The sequence below is a fragment of the Lepeophtheirus salmonis genome, chromosome 6 (genome assembly GCF_016086655.4).
Source record: "Lepeophtheirus salmonis chromosome 6, UVic_Lsal_1.4, whole genome shotgun sequence".
In the NCBI taxonomy this organism is placed as follows: domain Eukaryota; kingdom Metazoa; phylum Arthropoda; class Copepoda; order Siphonostomatoida; family Caligidae; genus Lepeophtheirus; species Lepeophtheirus salmonis.
This window is the reverse complement of record NC_052136.2, coordinates 46298402-46325507: the sequence shown is the minus strand read 5'-3', so window position 1 is coordinate 46325507 and position 27106 is coordinate 46298402. Positions and strand designations below refer to the sequence as shown.

At 30.7% G+C, this 27106-nt stretch overlaps 1 protein-coding gene across 1 annotated transcript; it reads left to right on the top strand.

Moving 5' to 3' along the window:
* The first annotated feature begins 1021 nt into the window (after positions 1 to 1021).
* LOC121120635 (uncharacterized) lies at positions 1022 to 15080 on the top strand. Its single transcript, XM_040715506.2, has 2 exons — positions 1022 to 2415; positions 14040 to 15080. The coding sequence occupies exons 1-2, from the start codon at positions 1341 to 1343 to the stop codon at positions 14375 to 14377; spliced, it is 1413 nt and encodes a 470-aa protein (XP_040571440.1). The 5' UTR covers positions 1022 to 1340; the 3' UTR covers positions 14378 to 15080.
* Positions 15081 to 27106: the final 12026 nt, after the last annotated feature.

The window sequence follows — 27106 nt, the reverse complement described above, 5'->3', positions numbered from 1 at the left end:
TGCAATAACTTTTTTCAAAGGTAAAGTAGAATATCATTTGTATTCTAAATTTAATTATCTATCATATCTATTTTATGATTAATTCTTCACAAACACCGCAAATTGCATTAACAGAGCATAAAAATATACGGATCAATTATTTAAAAAAAAGATAAAATCCCATAACGGAACTAAACAAAATATCATATATCATATAAAGGCTTTAGACTGTACCTAATATGTCAAGAATCTCAGCTCAAACCAAAAATTACTATATATAGGTTATATTCGAAAAAAAATAATTCAACTAAATATCAATGAGTTTTTATTTAAGAGTTATAGCTATAAAAAATGATGTGATTCCTTGATTTTTGTAGAAGATTGATTTTGTGATGACATACCACACATACAAAACAATTTTGGAAGTTATATCCTTTACAAATATATGTAATTATTTCTTCCCTCATAAATTATTTTTTATACATAATTCCCTCTATTATATATTGAAATTAAACTCTTTTTTTTAACGAACTTTTTTATCAATTTTTTTAAAACTTTTAAAGACAAAGAAACTTTCTACTCTATTCGGTCATTATTTCTCTTTCTTTACTTTTTACCTCAATACACCTTGGTTCTTGTACTGGATGTAGAAAAGGCGCACAACCATTAAACTCTCTCTCCCTCTCCACTTCTTAAATAAAATGTTGTGTCTGTACGAAGAGGGAGAGAGAGGGAGGAAGGAAGGAATGTTGGCCTGCTTGCCTTTGGTAGTTAATGTTTTTGATTGGTCGCTTCTTCTCTCTCTCTCCGTAGCTCCTCCCCTTCATTCTTTCTCCGTCTCAAATTATTCTTTCTCTTCAAACAGAATATTCTTAGTTCATAAATTATATTATGATATAGAAGACAGAAAAAAAGAAGAAGATATTTATATTTATATATATATATATATATCATTGTTTTTTGTTATTATTATTTGTGCGAATTTATTTTGCGAAAAAAAATTGTGTCCGCATTTATTTTTATTTTTTAAATTTTTTTTCCCATTTTGTGAGTGATTGTAAAGAATGAAGAATGATTTAGAAGACTTTTTTTACTCCTGGGTCTAAGATGGTTTGAGTTTGCAAACTGTTTAATAGAGATTTGGACTCTGTTTTTTCTAATAAAAACTAAAGTTTAGTTTAGTGGTGAATTATTTTATTATTATTATTGAATTGACCTCCACCCATCTGTAAACACTCAAAGAAAATAAGCGAAAAACATATCCTTTGAATAATTCTTGTTGATTTTGTTCTGAAGGCTTTTCAAGATTGGATCCTCCAGAACTCCAGGACCCCTCCTGTTCTCTCAGCTCTGCCCCTTGTATGGGCTCCCTCTCACATCTCACCTGTGATAATCTCAAGAGCAAATTTGCAAATAGAACCATGAACTCTCAAGCAACGGCCGCCATGTTCGGTATGTGTAATAACTCGGGTTCTGGGTCTCTGGACTCGGGTGGATATAACAGTAATAACAATGGTGGTGGTCCAGGTGGTGTGGCCTACGCGGACTTTTGCAATACGCAGCAAGACCCCCTTTACCTTCATCACCACGTTCACCACCACCATCAATCCCATCAAAACACACATCACGGGCATCATGCCGTGGCAGCGGCTGCTGCAGCACAGCAACAGCATCTCCAGCAGCAGCAAGCACAACAGCAGCACCATGAACTTTCAAGAATAGAAACCAAATATGATCCCAATTCCCCTAGTGCAATCATATCCGACAATGGCCTCCAATATGCCAATTTAGACGGGGGTGGAGGTGAAGGAGGTTATTCTCCAGGAGGAGCTACATATCAGGCGGCAGCATACCCTTATGAGGATTCTGGATCCGCTTCTACAAGTCCAGGGTTCGGAAATTACATAGACATTGCCTCTCAATATGCTGGAGCAGGAGGGGGCCCTGGTGGATATCCAGGACTCTATTCACATCCGCATTCCCAACTTTCTCACTCCTCTGCCGGAACCGGGCATCACGGCGTTGTTGTTCCGTCACATCATCACCATTCACAAAATCATCATCCTGCGTCATCCACTCCAAGTCCACCGATCACAAATTCCACAACGCCCTCAATCCCACCTCCACCTCTTAAACAAGGAAGAGATTTCTCAGTGAGCAGTGGGAGCACGGCACAACAGCAACAACACCCGGGATCAAGTCCTTCGAGTAACAACAACAATAATAACATTAGCAATCCGGGACTAAGTCCTCCTCCAAGCTACAGTCATGTCAGCGGTGTACCCGGAGGAGGAAACGGTATCGTGCCGGGTCTGAATGTAGATTCATTCAATTCATCAGCCAACAAACTCGGACACCCTTCTCCCACCCCACCAGTACTACCAACAGTACCCACATACAAATGGATGCATGTCAAACGGAATGTTCCCAAACCAGGTTCGTTATTTTTTTAGTTTTCTCTACACAATATATAATTTATGATATAAGTTATTCCCAACCTAGTGTTGAACCTTCTAGGACTTTTGTTATTTCTAAAAAGAAAAGGTCCTCAGATTAATGTTATACAAAATCCTAGACCAAAATATTCGATCCAAATTACTTGTAATATTTCTTTATGAAGACAAAAATAGCTATATATTGTTGTTTTTTTAGACCAATGATCCCTAATCAGGGCTATACTAACTTATATATTGTTTCAAAAAAAAAAGCCAGTAAATCCCATCCTGGACACTGCAGAGATCTTGTGCTCCAGGATGCACCGTCTAAGACTGCGTGAGGAGACATTAAAAATGTATTTTCCCTGAAAAAGTTGTAGAAGTAAAAATCCTAATACAAAATCAGTTGTTCCCCTCCCCCACCACCAATATATATATGTATATATATTTGGGTAAGGGGTTCCACAACAGTGATGGAAAGGCTTGGAATCACTGCATTATATGTTAGTATTCCTAGCTACTACATATTAAATCAATACTCATTTGCAGACAGATCACGTCTCCAAAAACAACAAAAAATAATATTGAATCTGATAGCTTTGTTTTGTTATTCTTATTATTGCTGCTGTCCCATTATTTTCTATTGACACTTTAGTATTGAGTGACTGAAGAGAAAGACACAGATGATCTTAATCAGAGCTTGCTTGCAGTTGAGCTCTACTTTATTCTGATACTTGAAACATGATGACTTTTCATTTTTGGTTAAACTTAGCCCATTTCGTTTGCTCATAACCGCGGCTACTGAACAGATATATATACTTCATGCTTCAAAAAGTATAAAGGGAATTTGATTATCATAATTATTTGTCGGCTTCTGAGACAAACCATATCCAAGCCAAACTCAACAATACCTGGTGAGTAAGCACAAAAATAAATCTTTGACAAATATCAATAATAGGAGAAATGTTCAATATATTTTTTTACGATATACATATAGTACCAGTATTTGATAGACATATTTTGATCAATTATATGCCTTACATTCAAATTTTGTGGATAAGTTGAGATGCCCAATAATGTTAACAATACTTAAAGACCTTTATTTTATTTATGAGACGTCATTTAGCCCCGATATGACCCCCTTCAAATATAATATATCATTTTCTAATACCTTCAATTTTGTGACAATATATTTTTACAACTCTAAGTGCAACGTCTCCAATGGACCAATTAGAATATATAATACTTGATTTTGATAAAAATCCTTCAAACAGGTTTTTGTACTGACGGTTCAATTATATACTTCTTTAAATAAATGTACTCAATTCGAAAAACATCCTTTCATCCCTAAATTCAGTGGATCCAATTCATCCAAAGCTAATATATGGCAAATTCTAGGGAAATAGCTGAAATATAGCAAGGGATTTTCCTTCATTTAATTTATTAAAATGTTTTATGGAGAACCTCATCACACTCCATTGACGCCGCGCTTTAAATTTTTCAACAAAAATTAGAAATTCTTAAAAAACAGATTTATTTTGTGTGTGTGTGTGTGTATTTTAACTTTACAACTGTATTTCCTTGTGAAGAATTTGGAATGATTATTATGATCAATAATAATAATAAAACAAAAAAATGAAGGAACCAAAGGTTAATTTGAATCTTACGTGTGGTTTTATATATGTATATGAGAGTGTATACATAGATATGGTTAGGAAGAAAGAGGAGCACCCCTCCCCTCCCAACTTCAATTTAGATATATTCTATATATGTATATACTGGGTGGTTCTCTCCTCAATACCACTTTGCTCCAGTTAGAATTTAGAGGATGGTCCTGGATTAGAGCCAAATTAACTTTAACGCCGTTATGTCATTAGAAAAGTCATAAATATTGCAACTCTCAGCAGAATGGAGCCTCGGTCACACTCTAAATGGAGTGAAACAATTGTGCAAAGGCAGTTTTTAGCAACCTTTTGCCCTCACTCTTCATTTGAACTTAATCCCTTGACATTGAGGGGGAAGGGGTGTTATTATTCAAAATTGATCGTCACAATAAATAAAAAATGAGAAATTGATTAATTTTATTTATTTGAAAGTGGCATATGAGGGACACTATAAATTTTTAAAATCAAATAAAATTTATAAACTATACATAATTGAAATTCTTGGGTATCTTAACTCATCCCTCAATTTTAAATAATAAGCCTATTCATAATTACTCAAATATGTCCATGAAATATTGGACTGTATTTATATACAAAATACAATTTTCCTTTTCTGGATTTTTGTTTGATACTTTTTTGATGTTTTTGCACCACATATATTCATACTTTTTAACCAATTTAATATTGCTATACAATTAACCAATATCTCATTCAATTAGCTTGCCCTTTTTCTGAATAACTTGGCGAAGACGTCATCTCACAGACTAGAAGCATGTACGCACAACTTTGTCCAGAATTATTAAACACTCGGCTGTCATTTCTGACCTTGCTGAGCTTGAAAACTCTCGACTATAACCTACATTTCAAAGGGGATAAAATTAGGCAGAGAGGGACGTTACAAGTGCTCAAAATTGTACTTGCAACATTCTTAAATAACAATTGCTGGGGCAAGAATATTTTCTCTGACAAATTATTGTTCTAATATTTTTGAATTTGATAACAAAGCCTCTGCAGACAATACTTTTAATATAATGGCGTTAAAGTTAGTGAAATTCCGATTTTGATCTACGCATATTATATATATATAATGGGAGGTTCTGCCTTCGATATCAATTTATTTCAATTTAATTCTACATAGACGACAAATATCAAATTAAATTCTGGCAAATTAATTAAAAAGCAAATATTTATTATTTATTTATCTTAAATAATATTTGTCAAAATATCAAATTCTACATGCCAAGATAGATAACATTTACTGCCATTACTATAAGGAATATTTTGTCAAAATTAATACCAAAAAAAAATACTATTATGCGGAGGGAATAATTTGATATTTAAACTGTTATTATTATTAAATAAATATCTCGTCAAATAAGTTTTGGATTTAATTAATCTTAGCAATATGTTAGGAAGTTGTAGGATCTATAAAAGTTAAAACATTAGCAGACACTGAAATACTATTGTTTTTATATATGTTACATATCAACATAAAATCAGGCAATGATGAATTACGAGAAAATCTATCTAGTAATCCATTAAGTAATGTTCTTTAAATTCTATTAAAAAAACCAGCTTATTCGTTGAGTTGAAGCCTGGTTTAAACTGCGTTATTACGGTTGACCAAAACTCAATTTACATTGAAATATATTTTTAAAGCTGCAACTTTTAATGCTTTAAAGTTTAAATGAAAATCATTATTCAGACACTGAAAGCCATACCTATAATAATCCCCTACTCACAACTAATATTCTACTGATATATGTAGAGTTGCATAATGCCATCTAAAAACTCATATGATCCCATCTAATAAGTTTAAATATGGAATAAGGAACATCCTTTTCATCAATTTCTTTTTTTATGTCGTCCTGTTTTTATGTTGATTTGTTTATTTTAGTAATATTAAGGAATCGTAGAATCACTAAAAGCTAAAATATCAACCAGCAGTCGAAAAATACTTTTTTTCTGTTCCCCATCCATTTTTGGGTAGCATCTTTTTTTTATTATACTTTGAATGCCTGTTATGTTACAATATGTTGTACGTTAACACAAAAACAATCTAGAAAAAAAATCAAGGAAAAAAAGAAAAGTCCAATTATTTTTTGACATAATATATACAAGGTACATATATACACACACACAATACTTCATAACAATCCAAAGTCAATTATAGGCCTTGATTTCAAACTTCTGGGATATATTAAAATACACAAGAAAATTTACTCTACTTTAAAACCTTCATTTAATTAATGAGACTTAATTTGATCCCAATATGGCCTTTATAATAAAATTGATCAATTTTTAATGATGTTACTATGAACTTATGCTACAAGGAGTCCAATATCCGGGGCTTTGTCAGGATTAATCAGAACTATTTGTTAATATAAATTGACATAAAGGAACACAAATATAATCCAAAGTCTGCATAGAAACAAATATTTCTAGCTTACTCCTGTGTTGATGGGTCATATATGTTATATATGAAACCGATGGTTTCTGAACCCTCAAAACATTACGTTACTTAGAGTATCTAAAACATATTATAATACTTATATAAAAAGTTTGAATACCCTCTATGAGAGGAGAGGAAGAGAAGAAGACATATGTGGCTTTGATCGATGGGTATTTTCATGAAATGAAATTCTTTCGATACCCTCTTTTCATGTTGTTGTTGTTGTTGTTGTAAACTAAAAGTTTTTTTTTTGTTTTTTTTTTCATTTCTTCTTTTGCTACAGCTATTACCTCAAAGAACTAGAGAGTTGAAGAAGAAGAAAATAGAGGGGGGAGAGAGAGGGTCAGCGTATTAAAGTTTTTTTTATTTTTTTTGCATGCTCTACGTCACTTTTTTTATTCTTATTATGTTTGTAAGATTCAAATCAGCATGTTACGTCAGATCCATACATACATAGACACACTCAAGGAATTTGAAGAAGTCCCGATCATTATCAAACCGGATTTTTACCCATCCCCAAATATGTACATATATATGTTTGATTTAATCTCCAAACTCCATAAAAAATAAATGTCCATAAAATGTTTATTTGATACGAGGAAATGATTTCCAAAAAGGAAATTCTGGAAAAGAAAAAACACCATATTTTTTTACAAATTTGTCAAATAAGGAATTTTTATGGCTATGCTATAATTTTTGTTCGGACTGGACTAATGTGGTTCTTTGAAGAAGTTCGGTCGGAATATGTCTCTATAAAAATTCTGTACAACTATACTAAACTGTTTGAGATTGTTATAAACTTTGTTGGAGCGAACTTACTTTGTTCTCTAAAAAAGATGGTCAGTCGGAATCGGTTACATAGAATAATTCAATGTAGATCTGTCCCACAAATAAATATCCGTCGTATAGGAAATTCAGTCTAGACCTATTTTATCAATGAGTTATTAATGATGTCAATTTGTAAACTTTGACTTCATATGAAGTGTTAAGTATGTACTTGTTGTCACGTCGTTACTATCATTGTATCTCCGAACTTTCCTTCAAAACCAAGCAGAAAAAGGACCCAAAATCATTGATTGGTTAGCCAAATCTTCACATCTATTGAATTATTATTCAATTGAAAATTGTAAACAAAATAACGAGAGCTTATTCGAATTTTGTTAATAAACTTTCTGATTACGCTGAAAGGGAAGAAACATTGGCAGTTGATAGGAAAATACAGTGTAAAATTTAAAGTTCGAAAGGTAAGTCCTTGATGTGTGTAGGACTCTTATAGCTGGGATGGGGAGCAATTTGATCCGTAGAGTCAGATCGGTGTTAAATTCGTATACGATTTGAAATCAATTGAATTTCAAACCACAATCTCGGTTTTATTGAAATATTGGACAAAATTGGTATATTTAGAAAAAATCTCTTAAGACGGAACTTAGGAGTAAAATTCTTATGTCGGACCAATTCTCACTGCAAAATTATTAAAATAAATATGACTAAATATTTTTGCAACAATAATTATAGCAAATTTTTTTGGTTTTGTTTTTTTCCACGTTGATGATAATTTTATGTGTGTCGGAGTAACAAAAAAATACAAAATAACAAATTCGAATTTGATACCATGTTTATGGCATTATATCTATGCCTCTAGTACAAACATAATAATCATGGATAATAGCTGTTATTATTCTTATTATTATCTAAACATGGAAGTGCATTGATAATAATAATTGATATGGAGAAACAAGTACGTAATGAGGTCTTTTTTACAAAGCCAAAATTGTAACAATAAAAAAGATATAGACAAAATTGGTTAAACTTCATAATATTGTATTGTTTTGTTAGACTTGTGACCCCAACCCGGGCTCCAAAGTGCACTATGCATGACTACGTAAAATTATAAAGGTCATTTGAAAAATCTTTTCCAAAAAAAAAGGTCTTCAAAATAAATTCCCTACCAAAATATTTTGTACAAAATCAGTTATAACATATTTTATAGGTCTATATTGATACATATGGTGAACTGCAATATCTATGTATTGCTTTTTTAGACCAGTGACTACTAAATGAGCATCGTGGTGCACTGTTAGGAGCTTAGCAAGGTTTTTAAGGTCATAAAAAAATCATCATCATCATCAAATGTATTTTCTTAAGGAAGGTCATCATAAAAATCCTATTTAAAAAACAAGTTTTTGTGCAAAATTATTAATAATAATATTATTTAGATAAGGACAAAAATTGTTCGGTGTTATATCAATGAGGTTTTTTTGTTTTAGACCGGTGATTCCCATTTTGGGCTTTGCAAGGTTATGAAGGTCATTAATAAATGTATTTTCTTTTTTTTTTTTTAAGTAATCCCAGAATTATTTTTTTTAAATTCTAAGAACAAATATTCGAGCAAAATTAATTTTGCATTAGAAAAATCAGGCTTAGGGCGGCCTCTGTAATGCACCAATTAACTCTCCCTTTGAGGTTTTCAAAGTCATAAAGAAATATCTTTTTTAGAGAAAATGTCATTGAAAAGATACATTTTCGAAAAGAAGGTCACCAAAATATACTTTATTAAGAAATCAGTGTTTTAGTCGAGGGATTCACAACCTTTTTTCTGCAACGTATCACTTGTAAAATATTTCTTTCAAAATTTGAAATATCCCCTAGAGTGCTTCAAAGTACTCCAAGGATCAGGCATACCCCCATTTGAGAACCACTGCTTTAGAGAATCGATATGAAAAAATGAAGGAAAAACCCCTATATAAACACCCTGTATATCTTCCTTAATATTTATAAAGAAAATATTATAGAGCGTATAGCCTCTAGGAAAATTACTATTTCATGTATATAGTTATTCTATTGGACCAGTGAGAACCATGCTCATAAAAGAAGCAGAAAAATAAAAACCTCAAGAGAAAAGAAAATTACTTTGTTGTGTTATTATTATTGTTTTCTTCTTTTTCTTCTGGAAAGAAAGAAAGAACGGGGGGGAGGAAAGAGGTCAGAGGTGTTTAAGTTTTGAAACTCAGTATCTGATTGGTTGAAATATTAGAAAATCTAATTAGACATAATATGTTGTGCGCTCAATATTTTATAGGCAAATTTTGATCCATTATAGGCTTTATATTCAAGTTTCCGGGACGTGTTAAGATACCCAAGAATCTTTAATATAGTTTAAAACTTTAATTTGACTTATGCAACTCCATTCGGCTCGGATATTGTCCCTTTTATATTCAACCTATCAATTTATAATTATTTAATTTTTATAACGTACAATTTACAACGCCTCCAATAGAAAAATCAGAAATATTTTATTAATAAAAATACACAATAACTAATCATCAATTATTAAAAATGTTTAATCACTCTTAAATGATTCTTTTAGTATCAATGAATTTGTCTACAACGAGTTTTTGACATTATCAAATAAATGTTTAATTATTTTATTTAAGTATATATTAAAATATGTACTTACAAAGATAGGTATGAGTTAAAAAAGCGCCCTCTCTCCGTATCTGCAAATACATATATTTTACATTTTAATCAATATGCTCTAATACTGTGAGCAAGGCTCTCTTTTCCTTCCCCCTCCTGTCTGAAGAGGAGAATTGCATTACGACTTTCTAATTTTTATTGTTCTTTTTATTAAAAGAATAAGGGATTTTTCCCTTCTTTTTTTTTATTTTTCTCTCTCTCTCTCTCATTTTTTGTCTTCTCCCGATGATGGATCTGTATTCCAAGTATATCGTATTCTGTGCAAAAACATATGAACAAACCATACAAAGGTTCAAACATTGAAGATGATTCATAAATAAATTGGGTGGTCCACTTCTTCAACTCTTGGGCAAATAAAGTACTTACAATCTCTGCATATCTAATTAGGCATTGGCGCTTATATATATAAGCATTGTTTTTATATATTTATTTATTCATAATATGTAAAAATCCATTAAAAATGTGCGAAAATTGTCCTAAAATACAAGTGTTTTGCCTTGCATCAAATACGTATTACATTACACCAGCAAAACTGCCATGTTAAAGGTATACATACTGTCAGATCTGATCTAATGGCTTAAATCTAATTTTATAAAGTTATAGAGAAAACAATGACTGTAATACTTGACCGATCTTTGATGCACATTTTTAATAAATATGTACCGCCAACTCGTGTCTAATGCCCACCAAGTGTGTCGTCACACTTAGCGCTCATATCCAATTTTCAAATTTATAAATATTTCAAAATTAGTTAAGAGATAACTTGAACTATTGCATGTCCTCACTTTATCATTTTTCCTTGTCTGAACGCTTAATACAGGTTTGGTTGTATATGAAAATCCATCATAAACTGTCGAAAATAGTAATTAAAGTTATAAGGAATCACACGTTTTCACTTACATTAAATATGAGTGACATGGTATTGATATATAGAGCTACATACAGTAAATGGTCTTGTCACGATACCGATACTTTCGTACGGGTGTTGGTACTAAAAACTGATAACGATATTTCGATACTCTTCGCAACATTTATGGTTTAAAAAATAAAATAAAATGGTATTTTACGGCAAGTTACTTGCACATTTTATAAAAGAAAATTTATTTTAAGAGGGGAAGAACTACATCCTCATGGGGCTAATATTTTATAGGATTATGACTTTTTATTTTGATATATAGGTATGGGTTTGATATTTTATAAGAAAATCTATTAAAAATATGGAAAAAGTATTTATACAATTGAGGAATTTTAGAAGCATATAATTTATTGGTGAATTAAATGTTTATATAATATGAATATCTATTAAAAAGTTGTTATAAAATAAAGGAACTAAGGTGTGTTCATTATCATCACATATGTATTAAATAATGCGTCAAAGGAGACTCCATGTTGGAAGTATGTACATACATAGATGATATATAATTTGTCTGGATGTCACAGAAAACAGGGATATTTAAATTAAATCACAGTAATAGCTGTGATCCTTATGATAAAGTTAGACTTGTACTCATATTTATGCTCCAATTTGAATATGAACCACAAAAGTAGAATAATAATTAACGGATGTAAATATGTTCCCTTTGTATAAATAAAAACTAATTTCACCACTACACAATCATATTTTCATTACCCAAAATTGCCACAAATATTAAACTTCATCAAATGGATTTTAAAAAAAAAGACTGAACAATTCCATTGAATAGAACTTTATACCAAAGAAAAACAGTGGTATTTTAATCCAATTTTATTGATAGGCACAACAAATTCGTATAAAGAGACTAAATTTTTGTATTGAATTTATTATGGGCGAGATAATAGGATAATCAAAGATAAATATCTTAGCTTTGCAAATCTAATAGCTATTTAAATTGTCTACACTCTCTAAATAAGGATATATAAGGATGTAATGACCTACTAGGAATAAATAACTCAAGATGGTACAGAGATAGATTTTTGATAAGACAATAAAGGTTAATTTATCATTTGGTTGTCCCATTTTGACATTCAAATATACAACAGTAGTGATTCACCATTTCTCTTATAATTATAGTTAAAAAACAGTCGCTATTCTTATAAAACTTGGACGTTCAAACCCTCAAGATGGCCAACTTAGCAATTTTTCTTAATAAAAACATCAGAAAGCAGATTTACTATGGATAAAATTTGATTTTTCATCCCTCCTCCTATGATTTTTTATGGGCCATTATGAACCCTGATATAAGAGAAATTTGTATATTATAAATTGAATTTTGGTCAACCGTAATGAAGACGTGAAAGAATCCGGCTTCACCTCAAGGAATCAAAAATATATGTTAACCCTCGTGTAATTTTTACTTTTATCGCCTCTTTCTTCAATTACAATGCTATTATTCTGGAGACCTACATAATATTAAAATGATCAATATTTCATAAGGTTTTTTTTTTTTTTTTTTTTTTTTTTTTTTCAAATTCACCCATTGTACAACTTTTGTACAAAAGTCATTTTTAGGAAAAATTGAATGATAAAATATGATAATTTTGTATCTAATCTCATTTTGAGATCGATCTATTTACGAAAAGTAAAGAAAGATGCATTTTTCGTAGTTTAAAGTTAAAAACGGGTATATTTGACCCCTGAGACTACATGAGGGTTAATATAACTTAATCGATTATTGTAGCTTACTGATTGATTTTCACGAAAACAATTCTTGCCTGCTTCAATGTTGATACGTCACTTATATATAAATTGTCTCTTATTGTTATGATTATTATGGTTTAGCTTTAATCAAAGATAATTTTACCATGTTCATATACAATGAATATCTACTCGTATTATTTAAAAAAAAACCTTAACAGATGACTATATACATAAGAATAGAGACCCTGAGACCGGGTTTCTCTGACTCTTACTTCAAAAGGAAGTCATCCATCATATCTATGATCACTGGAGGGGGGAAGAAAAGGAAAATAGAGAAAACAAGAACGAAAAATAAAAATCTACAATACTACTATTTTTACCTCCTCTTGAATGGATTGCCCCACCGGTTTGTAGTTGTAGTTCCAACGAACCACATTTTCAATATAATATATCTACAATGCTCAGTCCCCTCGAGAGCTCATAATTTTTTTAATTTTTTTTATAAATTAGAATATGTTTTATATTCATTTCCCCCTCCGACCTCTTTTTTGTTGAAGTTTAAAAGTTTATTATTTTCCGCCAAGCGCTCCTCCGTTCCTTGTGTAATATCACCATAATGGTGGTACTTCGAGAACCACCTTGTCTGCCCTGTTTCTCTCTCTTTCTATGGAGCATAAGCACTCAAGGCGTACAGAGAAGGAAAAAATTGCTGTTCTTTTTTGTGTTTTTCTTTTTCTACCAACACAGGTTTTTCAATATAATGTATATTTATAGATAAAGAAACATGGCGCGGTGAAATATTTAGAGACTTTTGTTGTAAATTAATGATTTCTTGATTGACTCAATTACGAATACATACACACACACACCTAAAAACCACCAAATAAATAATAAATAACGTTTTGTCATCGGATCTGTGGAGAATCATTAATCTTCTTCTCCACAACAAATATGTATGATACTATGAAAAATATTCACAAAAAGACAGAATGATGTGTTAACATACCTATTACGATGCATGTTAACATAAAAGCAGGCTAGAATGTATGGCTTTTGGTAAAATTATCGTCAAATGGTATCAATCCTTTGGAGGTACTGCAAAATGACCTTAAAATAGCAAAAATGTATCCTCACAAGATTGATAAATTTTATTTGAAAAGTGAATTCGGGACCAAATTAAGTTTACAAAAATAAAACAAAGACTCTCAACTATAGCTAACATTATTGAGTATCTCTGTTCCTTCCAGAAATTTGAATACAATGCCTATAACGGACTGAAATATGTCTATGAAGTAAATAAATTATTTTCTAGAGATTGTTTTTGTATTGACTCCCAACATATGTCTATGCAATATAATTAATTATTTTTGAGAAAAGATGATTTTAACAACAGGAAAATTATCTTTCTATTTCAGTTCCAAAATCCGAGGGCTTCTATGGTGGTCAGAATGGAATCAATAACACTGGTCGAACGAATTTCACAACGAAGCAATTGACTGAGTTGGAAAAAGAGTTTCATTTCAACAAGTACCTGACTCGTGCGCGAAGAATCGAGATTGCAGGGGCTCTTCAGCTAAATGAAACTCAAGTCAAGATCTGGTTCCAAAATCGGAGAATGAAGCAGAAAAAGCGAATGAAGGAGGGTCTCATTCCACATGATCCATCCTTGACGGGAGAATGTGGAGGAACAGGTCCATCCTCATCTCCTCTATCCCTTGACGGAATTACCAAAAGTGAATCATCTCCTAATTAATGTTTTTATAATATTAAGTGGGTAGGAGGAGGAGGTTGTGTTGAATATGAATATTGTTTCGTAATTTTTGTCTCCCCTTCTTATATATTTTGTTCTACCCGATTTTTAAATTTATTATTTCGTCAATCTATACACACAGGCAGAGAACCCCACTCACTCAATCACCCAACCTTCCTCTTCTGATATCTTTCTGCATATTCTTTTAATTATTTTGTTATATCTTACAACTGTTTTCTATCTTTTATGGATGATGATGTTTGTGAGTTCAGCATCATCAAACAACACGAACATTATTCACTCTCCTCAAATCCTCATCAATTCTTAGCGTATCAATGATCCAAATAACATCAACAACGTCAAAGTAAAGGATTTGAGTAAATTTAATAAACTGTGTGTGTAACTTAGTGATATTTCTTCTTATTCATCTTCTCATTTTTTCACTCCCACAAAACCACATGCAAAAAAAAATACAAAGCAAATAAAGTTTTAAAACTACATAATCATTATTATCAAGACGGTTTTTTTAAACGGAAAAAATTGCCCCATCCCATCTTACTTACTTGTCCCTCCCCCATACCTTATCCCCCAAGAAAATTTTACATACATACTCTTATTATATTAAAGTTTAATATTATTATTATAATTATTGTATAAGTGTCACCATAATTCAAATATACAGGGAAAAAAATGAATTTTATCATAATTATTGACAGTTTTTTTAATAATTATATATATATATATATATGTTTTATTTAAATAAATAGATAATACTTGAAAAGAAAAACCATGAAACGTAGGAAGGTAATTTTCAATGTGAACTCTCTAATTGAAAATATAGTGAGTGTGGTTCATCTAAACGGTTGCAAACTGAGAAATAAAATAAAAATATCTCTGACTTTATTTCTTAACCGATTTTATTAAAAATTTTACAGGAATTAACAGTATAACATAAATTTGACATTCAAGCAATAAAATCGCGACAAACGTCCCCGGAAAAGTCCCTTCGTTTAAATTCCGCAATGTCTTGCTGATTCCTGTTCTCAGGGATCTAATGGTGCTGCAGAGACCTTCATTGGAAACCCCTTCAATAATGTTCCAGAAAAAATAGTCTAAAGGGTCCATTCCAGCGAGTGAGTAGCCCAAGAACTTGGCAGAATGAACATTACATTTTCAGTAATGTACGTCTTGCCAAGTTTTCTTGATTCGAGTGTTATTTTGTAGGTGTGATAGGGTGCCCCGTATTTCTGCCGAATCCAAAGTCGGTCTTTCATGATGCTGCAGACCTTGAGAAGACTTTGGTGCTCAAAACACTGATGTACACCTTGGCGTTGATCTTCAGGCTTGTTTCAAAATGAAGGGTACATAACGTGACCCTCACTGCTAACAACACCAAATTTGACAGGGTTAGAATATGTCCTTATCTCACTCAACCTACACAAATATATTACATCCAGCATATTTCTTTATAGTGCTGGTGTTGGGTATATCAGAACTATAGTGCACGGATATCCAAAAGGAGGACAGTTCAGTTCTTATTGTTTTATTTTTATTTCGACGAACTCAGGCTTAAAATCCATAATTGTCCATTGATGTTTTTATTTATTATAATATTTGATAGAGTAATAGAGATAATTATCAAAATATGTTTATGTCATACCAGAGGAGTCCACAGGGGGGAGGATTGGAGGGGCTGTAGCCCACTCCCCTACAAAATTAAGGATCTTTTTTTCTGGCTAGATTATGTAATATTTGATTTTTTTTTTCAAAAAATTAAATATTTGAAATTTGATTTTATGAAATTTTTTCCAAAAAATTTCAGTTTTTTTAACAACACCTCTGGATTTTCGACTTTCTTTTCATAAAACAATTTGAAATTTTTCTCCGAAAAATTTTACATTTGATACATTTTTTTTTTTCAATTTAAAATTCCATACTTTTTTTTAAATATAATTTTAAATTTTTTTCCCTAAAATTTTAGTTTTTCTAAATGCTCTGGATTTTTGACTTTTTTTCCAAAATAATATTTTTTGAGAATAGCTATGGATTTTGGAAATTTTTCTCTGAAAAATGTAATATTTGAATTTTTTTTCAAAATAAATTAATATTTCAAATTCAAATATAGAAATTGTTTTCCAATCATTTTATTTTTTGTGAACACCTCTGGACTTTTGATATTTTTCTTCAAAAAATTTAAGATTTGAATTTTTTTTTTTAAATTTAATGTTATAAATTTTTTTTCCAAAAAATTTCAGTATTTCCTGATCAGCTCTGGATTTTCGACTTTTTTTCAAAATATTAATTTTTGGAGAATAGTTACAGATTTTTAAAATTTCTTTCAAATTAAATTTATATTTCAAATTTAGTTTTAGAAATTTTTCTCCAAAAATTTTATTTTCCTTGAACAGCTTTGAATTTTTGAAATCTTTTTCCAGAAAATCTAATTTTTGTAAATAGCTGCGTATTTTTGAAAAAAAATTCTAAAAAAATTAATTGTTACAGTGGACCTTTTGAATGTTTTTCATATTGACAGACAGACGACGGACAAACTTGGCTTCATTTGTTAATTTATAACAGTGATATTAGTCAACGTTGCTGGGAGACACGTTATTTGATATTCCAAAATTAATTTGTGGCTACATAAATTCATTAAATACAGGGTGTTAGCTCCAAGTTGTAATACAAATATTTATTCAGTGGAAATTTCCCTTTTTATTTACTTTATAATTGCATATGAAGTTACGTGAGCCAGCCAGTTAGCGATATGTGTACAAGAAATTGTAATCATTTAAAAGTAAATTAGAATTATTTATATATTAATTTAGTTTATCTTTAGTAAATTACTATGCTTTTTTTATTTCATCCCTTTAGGCTTGAATTTGTATACACGCTATTTAATTCTACTTTATTGTATATAAAGAAGGGCTTGTATTTTGCCATAATGTAAATATTCCAAGAATCCAAAAGAATATCCTTTACCTTTAATACAACTCAAATGTAGGTGGAGTTGTTCAATGATGAAGTTAATATGGTCATTATGACTAGATTCTTCTAAAAGAGCTAGTGCAATGGATATGTTTGATATGGAGGATGGGACATATCTATTCTTCAAATAGGCCAGAATGTTGTTGATATCGGAGAATCGTTGAATGAAGGCAGTTGAGCAAATATGATTGACTTCTTTTAACAGAACTGGAGCACTATCAGAAAATATAGAATAAGATAAATCCTTTGTGATTTTGAGCCCATAAATAATTTTAGGTATCAAATAGCAAAAAAGGTTGCAGAATCTTGAATAAAGTTCTCGTGAATTCCATGAACCAATGATGATTTATCAATTTTTTCCTGGATTTCTTCAAAACGAGCAATTATATCAAAATCAATAAATCCAGTATAGGTTTCAACACTTTTTCCTTCCTTCTCACATCTGAAAGTAGAAATTCAAAATAAATAGGATCAGAACTCTTGGTTAAACAATATGGGAGTTCTGAATTTGATAAAGTACCTGTTGATAGACAGAGCTAAGGAAGTCTAGTGGGAGGTAGGGATAGATAACTGGGTGCTTCAGGGAAAATAGTAGCCACTGCCTCAGGTTTAAGGATAGATATTTTCATTGAAGTAGTTGAGTTTTTTATTTTTTTATTCAGTTGGAAGGAAGATTCATGGAAATGGCGACTGCAAACTCTAGAATGCTTGGAGGGGACAAAATAATTTCAAGGTATTGCTCTCAACCACTTTTCCTTCAAATCCTCGTCTTTGGGAAATCAATGGAGAGAGCATTTTGTGCTTGTAGATAAAGCTTTACTCTTATTTTTGAGGCTTTGGATACCCAGTCCTAAACTCCGGAATACAACAAGTTAACATGTTGGAAGCTATCGAACACAGCTCAATTTATCGCTTCATTCTTCAGTTTAAAAATCATAATTATAATTTATATCACTTTCGCAATAAGGAAATTTTGAATTCAATCTAATGTTTATTTTGGTGATTGATAATTTCCAACTCGATGACTTTTTTTGCGCAACCTCCTAACGCATAACATGGGACTATTGTGTATATCAAGGTTGTGTTCACTATTATTTCAATGAGTCAATTTACAATATGCAAGAAAAGAGAGAAGTAATCCCCGAACAGTAAATAGTGACAAAAGAAAAAAGGAATTTCTTATTCCTAAAGATTCTATTGAGAGAAACTAATTGATTATACCATGTATTTAGTATTCCCTGGTCTGGGGTATTTATCTAATATAATAGAGACAACACCAAGCTCAAAAATAATTCAGTTTAAAGAAAAAATGTATACTTAATCAACACCAAAACAATATGAAGAATCAGAATATAATTAATGTAATAATGAGGCATCAATAATATTTAAAGAGAGCCCTGCTTAGTCTAAAAAGTTGCCTATGATCGATTAATATTGCTCTCTTTACTATTAATTTGTAGGATTTAAATTAAAAAAAGTTAAGTCATTGCTTAGAAAAACCTTTGTAGTCGTCGGAAAAATAGAGGATAAAGATAAAGAAAATTTGTAAATTTTGAATACTTAATAAATCCGGGAAATATAAAATGCTTTTGTTTTTTTTTTTCAATATAAGTTTATTTAAATAAACTTGTACTTTCTATATAAAAAAGTTTATTTCATCGTTTCTAAAAAAATGTCATGCAAAAAAAAAATATTGATAAATAAAGGTTTTAACCCCCTCTCCTCTCAAAAACAAATCATACCGATAGTTTTTATGCTCAGGGAAGTAATTCTATAGAAAATGGGCAAATTGGAAGGTCATAGGGCTCCCTTCAATAGTGGAGTTAACTTAAGTCGTATTATAGTATACAATATACCGTGTCTGGAGGATTGTCTTCAACATTTTTGTCTTGAACGTACCAGTCTTGTAGGTATGCATTTTGAAACCTTCCACCTTGTGACATTTACGCTTAATGACGTTATTGCCTTGGGTAATAATGAAGCAAATACTTTTTATCTATTCCTAGATTCCTGCTCTATAATGTTTTATTTTTTAGATTTAATTGATCAATGAAAATGGGCATTTATTATTTTGCGATCTTTTGATTTGAGAATAACTCAGAAACTAATGCAGTACCACCCAAAAAAAAAAAATTGATACAGGAAGTAAATAATAAATTAAGAATTTACAAAGCATGAAAGTGAATCAAAAATATGATATCACGAGGTTATTTCAATCTTTGAGGTGAATAAATACCCCAGCGAAGTAACAAAAGGCTTCTTTTATTATACTGACTGTGTTTACAAGATACAAAGCTCCTTCCTATCAATAATCATGCACAAAAGGGGGGGGGGGATAAGAAATGTTAATATTCATATCTATAATTACTACCCTTGCTTCATATTTAGTCTCGAATAATTTGATTTAATTATAGTATCCAACTTACTGATGAAGGCAGTCATTAGCTTCAATCATATACATACATATATAAATAATTGCTGTTTCATTGTTAATGGTAAACAAAATGGACGACTCAGTCCAAACTACGTATCTTACAATATGAGCACTGATAGTTTTACGTATCTAACAAATCACTCTTCCAAAGTATCAAGCACATATTAGTAATGTAGCGAACATATGCAATTGCATTTTAATCTGCAAATTGTCCTCATATAAAAAATATAAAGGGTTTTCTAAGCGCTCGTTACAAAATATTAAAGAGTAATATCGTTTCTACTTCTATACGTCGTAACAGATCAAACTTAAAAAACTATTGAAAGATAAAAGTGTCTTCTTTATTTAAGTTGGGGAAATGGTAATTTCATATTTCCCACCCTTTTTTTAAATAAGTATATATTGTTCATTATTGGCCAGATTGGATCATACGATAAGGTGTTATAAAGGTGTACCTTTTTACTACAAATGCTTTTTCGACAATATTGTGCTTGGTGGATTCAGTCGTGAATTATCTTGCGTTTAGTATGGAGGTGTCAAAAGAAGAAATTCACTATATCTTACATTTTTACTTACTGTCAGGAAAAACGCGTCAAAAGTGACAAAGACAACTTTTAATGAATACGTGGCTGTATTTTATTATTTATTATTTAGAGATTAATTATTACAAACATTCAATTGATAATCTTATCAATAACTGAGCATGAAATGCCACAAATTCTGAACAAGGACCCTTGACTTTTATTAAAAAATATAAAATACAAATCCTAAGTAGTACCTTTTTTTAATTTCATAATACGTAGAGTCATCTGTTGTTAAATCATGCAAGAGTCAACTTATGAAAATTAATTAAAACAGCTGAAAGGAAAATAAACTAAGTCTTGGTTAAGCAAGCGCCAGACATTTCCAGGATGGTAAACGTCCATCTAAAGACTCTTTAAAATCGAAATAAGGCCATCAACACTTTGAACTGTTTTTTTTAAGACCATTTGGAGTTGGTGAGCAAAACAGAAAGAGAGGTGCTGACTTTAGTACAAGTTTGAAGAGTAAAATAATATCTTACCCAATCATCTCAGCGCACTGCCTCGCCAGAGAAATGACAGTCAGTCAGGGGACCACCAGGAAGACTTTTGGCATAAAGAGCATACTTAAAATCCCCCCCCGACACCTTATAACGGCATCTGCGGTAAGAAAAATGATTGAGTTCCGCCGGAAAATCTTTTCGTTCGAATAAGTGGTCTCCCTCATTCCCTCGTCTCTATTCTCTTTCGTCTTATAGCTACTTGCAGCTAACCTAATAAAATGACATTACAGCTCAGCTGCTCATCCCTCAAACATTCTCCAAATTGTCAGAATTATCATGTCATACTTCTTTTTTACAACCAAACAGGTCATATTTTGTACAACTCTAATTATGGCTAACGGAATATACAATAGTTGAAACTTAATACATTTATGACGTTCATCCATTTACCACTAGAGGAAAATTGGGTATCAGATTGGGTATTGAGAACCATTGAAGTACGGTTCCACACATGGATTACACAAGAGAAGGATGGGAATAATTAATTATAAACTCAGGAAAAACAATAAATCATTACTTGCTGCTAAATATAACTGTCAAACTCCAAGATAAATACAACTTTTGTAATAACTTCTGTAATAAAGCAAACATAATTGCTGGGAAAATGTATTCTTCTAGATTCAAGAAAAATTTTGTCCCAGAAAAGGTAGATCAAAGAAAAATATTGAAATTGAATGTTGCATTGTAAATTTATTTATTAATTAACTTTCTTACATATAGGATGAATATAGGAGAACGAGTCACCAGATGCACTGAATATTCTGATCCGTGCTGTATATACAAGTAATAAACATATTTTAACCTAAGAAATAATCATGTAATCGTGTTAATGAAATATTGCAGGCGTGTGCATATAGTTTACATTATGGACTTCTCAACTGTTAAGAAATTCATGGCTACATACACACGAATGCAATATTTATAAAGGGCCGTAGCCAGGGAGTGGTTTGGAGGGGTAGTAAAATTATAAAAAGTTTAATTCCTCATATTTTTTTCCAAATAATTTAATTTTTTGTGAACTGCTGAGGATTTTTGAATTTTTTGTTGAAAAAATTTAACATTTAGAATGTTTTTTTATTTCAAAAAATTTAATTTTTGAATTTTTTCTTTATAACTAAGGATTTTGCAAAAAAAAAATTCAAAAATGTCATTTTCGAAAATAAATTTTTCAATTTTTTTTCATAAAAAATTAATTTTTTAATTTTTGTGAAAAGCTTTGAATTTTTCTGAAAAAAGGTTAATATTTAAAAATTTAAATATTGGAACTTTTTTCTCCCAAAAATTAAATATTTGAAATTTTTCGTCAATACCTAAAAAAAATTGAAATTATTTTTTGATTTTTTTTGAAAAAAACTTAACATTAGATTTATTTTTTTTTTCAAAAAATTCCAAAAATCAAGCTTGCCTAAAAATATAACCCTGCCCACGCCCTGTTATATTATAAATTATTATGCCATATCATATATGATATGGCATCCATCGTGTATACAGGGTACACTGTATATAGTTATCCTTAAATATAAATCATATCACTACATTTTGATTTAAGAAATAATGTGTGCACGTCTAACAGGAACACTGTTTCTGTTTGTTATTGGTCTCTTATGTATATCATTCATAATTCATGTGCGTATATGTTAAGATTTGAATGAAATATAAATGCTGCTGGTATGCTGAAAGGAATTTTGTTTTTTTAATTAGTCCTTCTTTAGACGAAAGTACCGGTCATCAGTCATCCCATCATATTATTATTATTTTCTTTGATTTCATATTGTTCCATCACTTGTTTGTGTATTCAAAGACTAGTACAGAGAAGGACTGGAGACAGAATTTATATGGTTATTGACTACTATCCTCAAATTCACTTACTTAAAAAAAAATGTCTTCATTGATTTGTTTGTTTGTAACCAGTATTTCATAAAAGTTACACAATTATTTTTGTGAAACTTTGTACGAAGATTATATTGGTTAACAGTACAGCTCCAGTAATTTTTTAGAGGTCCAGGTCACACAAAAACGTTATCCTTTTATGTTGAAAGTATTACAGAAGAAGTTACAAATGAATTTTGTTGAAACATTGTAACTTATATATATTAACTGTAAGAGGGTATTAAATTTTGAGAGGTCAATATCACACAAAATGTTAAAAAAACAATATCGACAATAACTTTTGAACAAACTGAAATTAAATTGTAAGAGGTCAAGGTATAGAATATGGTGATTTATAACTAGTGATAGGACGATTCAAAAAAAAAAAAAAAAAACCCGATACCAATTCAGATGCAATTCTATTTAAAAATTTCCGATGCCGATTTCGATGCCAATTCCAATTCTTTAATATTTTAGGTAATAGTTAAAAATACGATTTTGAAAAAATTTTGTAACACAAATTGAAAAATTAAATATAAAATATACAATTTGATGTGTAAAATTATTTCAAAAATCTACAACTACTAACAAAAAATTAAATTTTTCGGGAAAAATTTCAAAAAAACCGTGGTTATTCTCAAAAAATTTAATTTTTTGGAAAAAAATATCCAAAATCCACAACTGTTCACAAATAACATAGTTTTTTAAACATTAAATTTTCTTGTAAAAAGCAAAAATTCCTTAATTTTGGGGAACTATTTTTGTATTATTTTTTTTCATAACCTAGCAAAGTAATAAATAAGGATCTTAATTATTAAACATTACTTTCCTGATGCCGATTCCAGAAAAAACACCGGATTCTCCGATTACAATTAATCGTCCCATCACTATTTATAACTATATAAGTTAGGGTAGTTTGTGGTTAATTTTTAGGGAAAATTGTTTTTGGACGAGGTTGCGCTTTACCGAGTTCATACTCTAGTTTTTTCATGACATTGTTTCACTATTATAACGTCACGAATAATCATGAACAATGAAGTAAAGGACTACAGTTAATAGCTGACTCAATTCTGTCTTTAACCCTTCTCTCTAGTAGTCCTGGGTGTATTACATGGCTCTACACAACCATATTTCTTTATTTCATATCGCATCCTTACAAGAAAAAATGCCCAAAATCGGTGTACGGTAAAATGATTGTGGTAAAAAGGTTGCAGAAAAAAACACTTTGTGGTAACACTGTTGCGTATTAATATGGCTGTGTACATTATCTTTGTTAGAAAAAAATGTCATGGGTAATATCATCGTGAAGCAATACCATTGTAAGCAATATGATTGTGAGTAATTTTATTGTAAGACAATATGATTGTCTGCAATGTCGTTGCAATTTTTATTATATTCGGACGATAAAACTATTGAGTGATGAAGTAATATGCCATAATAGAACTCTTCTAACATGCTATAATACACCCTGTCCACGGGTTGTGTAGGTGAACTGCTACAATAGACAAAAAAAATACAGGGTAAATTTTTATCTGTTCAAAAATGATTTTTTTTTTTTTTTTTTTTTTTTTTTTTTTTTAAATATAAATGTCTAAAAATATTTTCTATATAATAACAATTATTGCACTAATGCCATATTTTTCAGATAAGGAGGAGATCTACTCCTCATTTTTAGTGTTGGATTGGTCCTAGGACTGATTTCCTAATCAGTCATGCACCTCTCGGCTCATTTCAGTCTTCTTCTTTTATTAGTCCGATCTTATTTACTATTCAACGGCCCTAGGAACCGCTTAGTCGGTCATACTGTCCTAGCCATTTTTTTATGTACTTCACTTCTAGCTAGAATTGAAGGATAAAAATACCAAGGGGACGATATATAAAAGTGAGGCACCAAGGAAATTCTACGTTTGTGTTTTTTTCATTATCCAGAGAAGAAGAAAAATTTAATGACGTCACTGTTGATAGACATAGCACTCTGTCCTATATAATTGTTCAGCAATAATTTTGAAATCCAGACTTAATTCATAATAAGGCAACACAAATTTAGTGAATAAATTAAATAAATATAATTAAAATTTATTTATAGCATACAATGGTAAATTTAGGACCATGTAAAAAAGTATAAAAAGCAATAAATATTTAACTTATATTGATATTAATATCTATAAAATTAAGTCCTTTCCAGGACTTATTTCGATTGTTATGAAACTTGACGATATCCTTGCTTGATACTTTATAAAATAATAAAATTAATTTCAAAAGTAATTATTTAAAAATATTAACATTAATTTGTATAGAGTATATATTAATAATAATGAACTGTCTGTATGTAACCATATATTAATATGTTTTATGTATATTATCTAATTTACAATTTTATTACTTAATATAAGAGTTGTAAATAAAAGAATGGCAATAAATAAAAATTATAGCATGAATTTTTTTTTTTGTAAATTGACCAATCTGTGTAAGTTTTATCAGATTTGTACTTGCGTTCTTCAGTTTGTGCTAGCTTTTTATTAAGGTTATTTAATCTAATTCTTGTCCTTGTTTTCACAAAGGATATGATGACTTTTTTTGGCCAGTTAGCATATAATTCAATTACATAATTATGCAGCCTTTCAAATAATTTTGGGTTTTTGTCAATTGCATCTTCTTGGTTACAATAAAAAGCTTTGAAATGATTTTCCAGTCAATGAACAAATTTCAAAAACTCACACGAGGGGATGGTAAGGCCTCCCTTAGAGACAAATTCAATTCAAGGGCTAGACGTTTCTTCATAAAATCCGAAGTCACATGTCCTTTTCCCTAGATTTGGATAAAGGTCCTCAATTTGTGTTTGCCAAAAATCTTGCAATATAAGCCAGACCCTGATCTGAACAATCATTGGAAACTTGAGATGATTCTTCTGTATCTGATATAATTACTTTTTCGGGTTCAAAAGCTTCAAGAAGTCCAAAATCTTCTGAAGTTTCCAATTATTCAATTGCATCTTCATCATGCTCATTTTCTTGTATATTTGACGAAAAGAAGTAACTCTTTATTGATTTCGTAACTATTTCACCCTCATCCACATAATTTAACTCCTCTCCAACGGTAGAATAGTTGAATAGTTGTTTAAGAAGCTCTTTCCTCTCACGAGTTTCCTTACTAATATCTCTGGAGGATTTGGATTTATTTGAACTGAGATAAGCATAAGGAATACGGAGCGAAAGGACTGCATCACTTTTTAATTTCTTCCGGGCCTTTAAGTCAAGAAGCACAGGTCGGAGATTCCGCTCAAAATCATTGGATGTAAAATATCTATCATAAATCTGGGTATTTCTAATATTAATTGGGTCCTTTCTCAAAGACTTCAAGATTCAAAGACGCTGGAGCATCAAATTTTTCTGTGCAAATGCAAAATACTGGGCGTCCTGTGAATTGGGACAGCAGACTATTTGAACCTCAAGATGATACCATTTTTGCTAAACAGATCCTAAGGAATCCACTTCACTTTAATGAAATTATCTGAATTGCCTCAATAGTGACATCACTACGTTAGCTGATTCAGCCTTAGAAGGTCCTTGTTGCCTCACCTTTATATATAATAACCTTGAAAAAAACTAAATGGCTTGCTTATGGAAATGAACAGAGATGTAGTGTATTTTCTTTACAGCTCTTCTTTATTTTCATAAGTTGACTCTCGTATGATTTAAAGCAACTGATTCTACTTATTATGAACTCAAAAAATGTATTACATAAGATGTGGATTTTATATTAATCAAGAGCCTTAGTTTAGAATTCGTGTCATTGATACGATTGTATATAGTAATTAATAACTATTCTATCAATAATAATTAATAGTTGGTTACACGAAAAATAAAAATAGCTACCATATGTGTTGTTGTTTTTTGTAATTTTTCCTATGCAACACGAACCGAAAGAATATGGGCCCCATACACATCTCAAATTTTCGTAGTCGCTTTCGACGCGTTTTTTCATTGGTAGTAAAAATATAAAATATGGCAAATTTCTTCCTTTGAGACCTCCATACTCCACGCACGATAATTCACGACTAAACTGGGTAACCGCAATACTGTTTATAAGTTGTTTGAAGTAAATACCCACAACTTTACAACGCGTTAAAGTATGATCAATTAATGAACAAGACAAACTTAGTTTAAAAAAGGGGCGGGAAATACGTAATTACTTTTTCTCCTATCTAATGTATCAATACTAATACGAATGATTAACAAGAATCTTTATGTTGTGTCTTGACAAAGGTGGCGAGGTTCCAATTATTTATAAGGAGGAGGGATCCAAGACGACCGAGAGAAATGAGGAGAAGGAAAGACGTGGAGGAATAAGACAAGTCTTA

Excerpts from the sequence above, each read along its gene's own strand:
- LOC121120635 (XM_040715506.2), top strand. The coding sequence starts at position 1,341 with ATGGGCTCCCTCTCACATCTCACCTGTGATAATCTCAAGAGCAAATTT. Across the intron at positions 2,416-14,039 it reads ACGGAATGTTCCCAAACCAG|TTCCAAAATCCGAGGGCTTC; the intron begins GTTCGTTATTTT and ends TTTCTATTTCAG.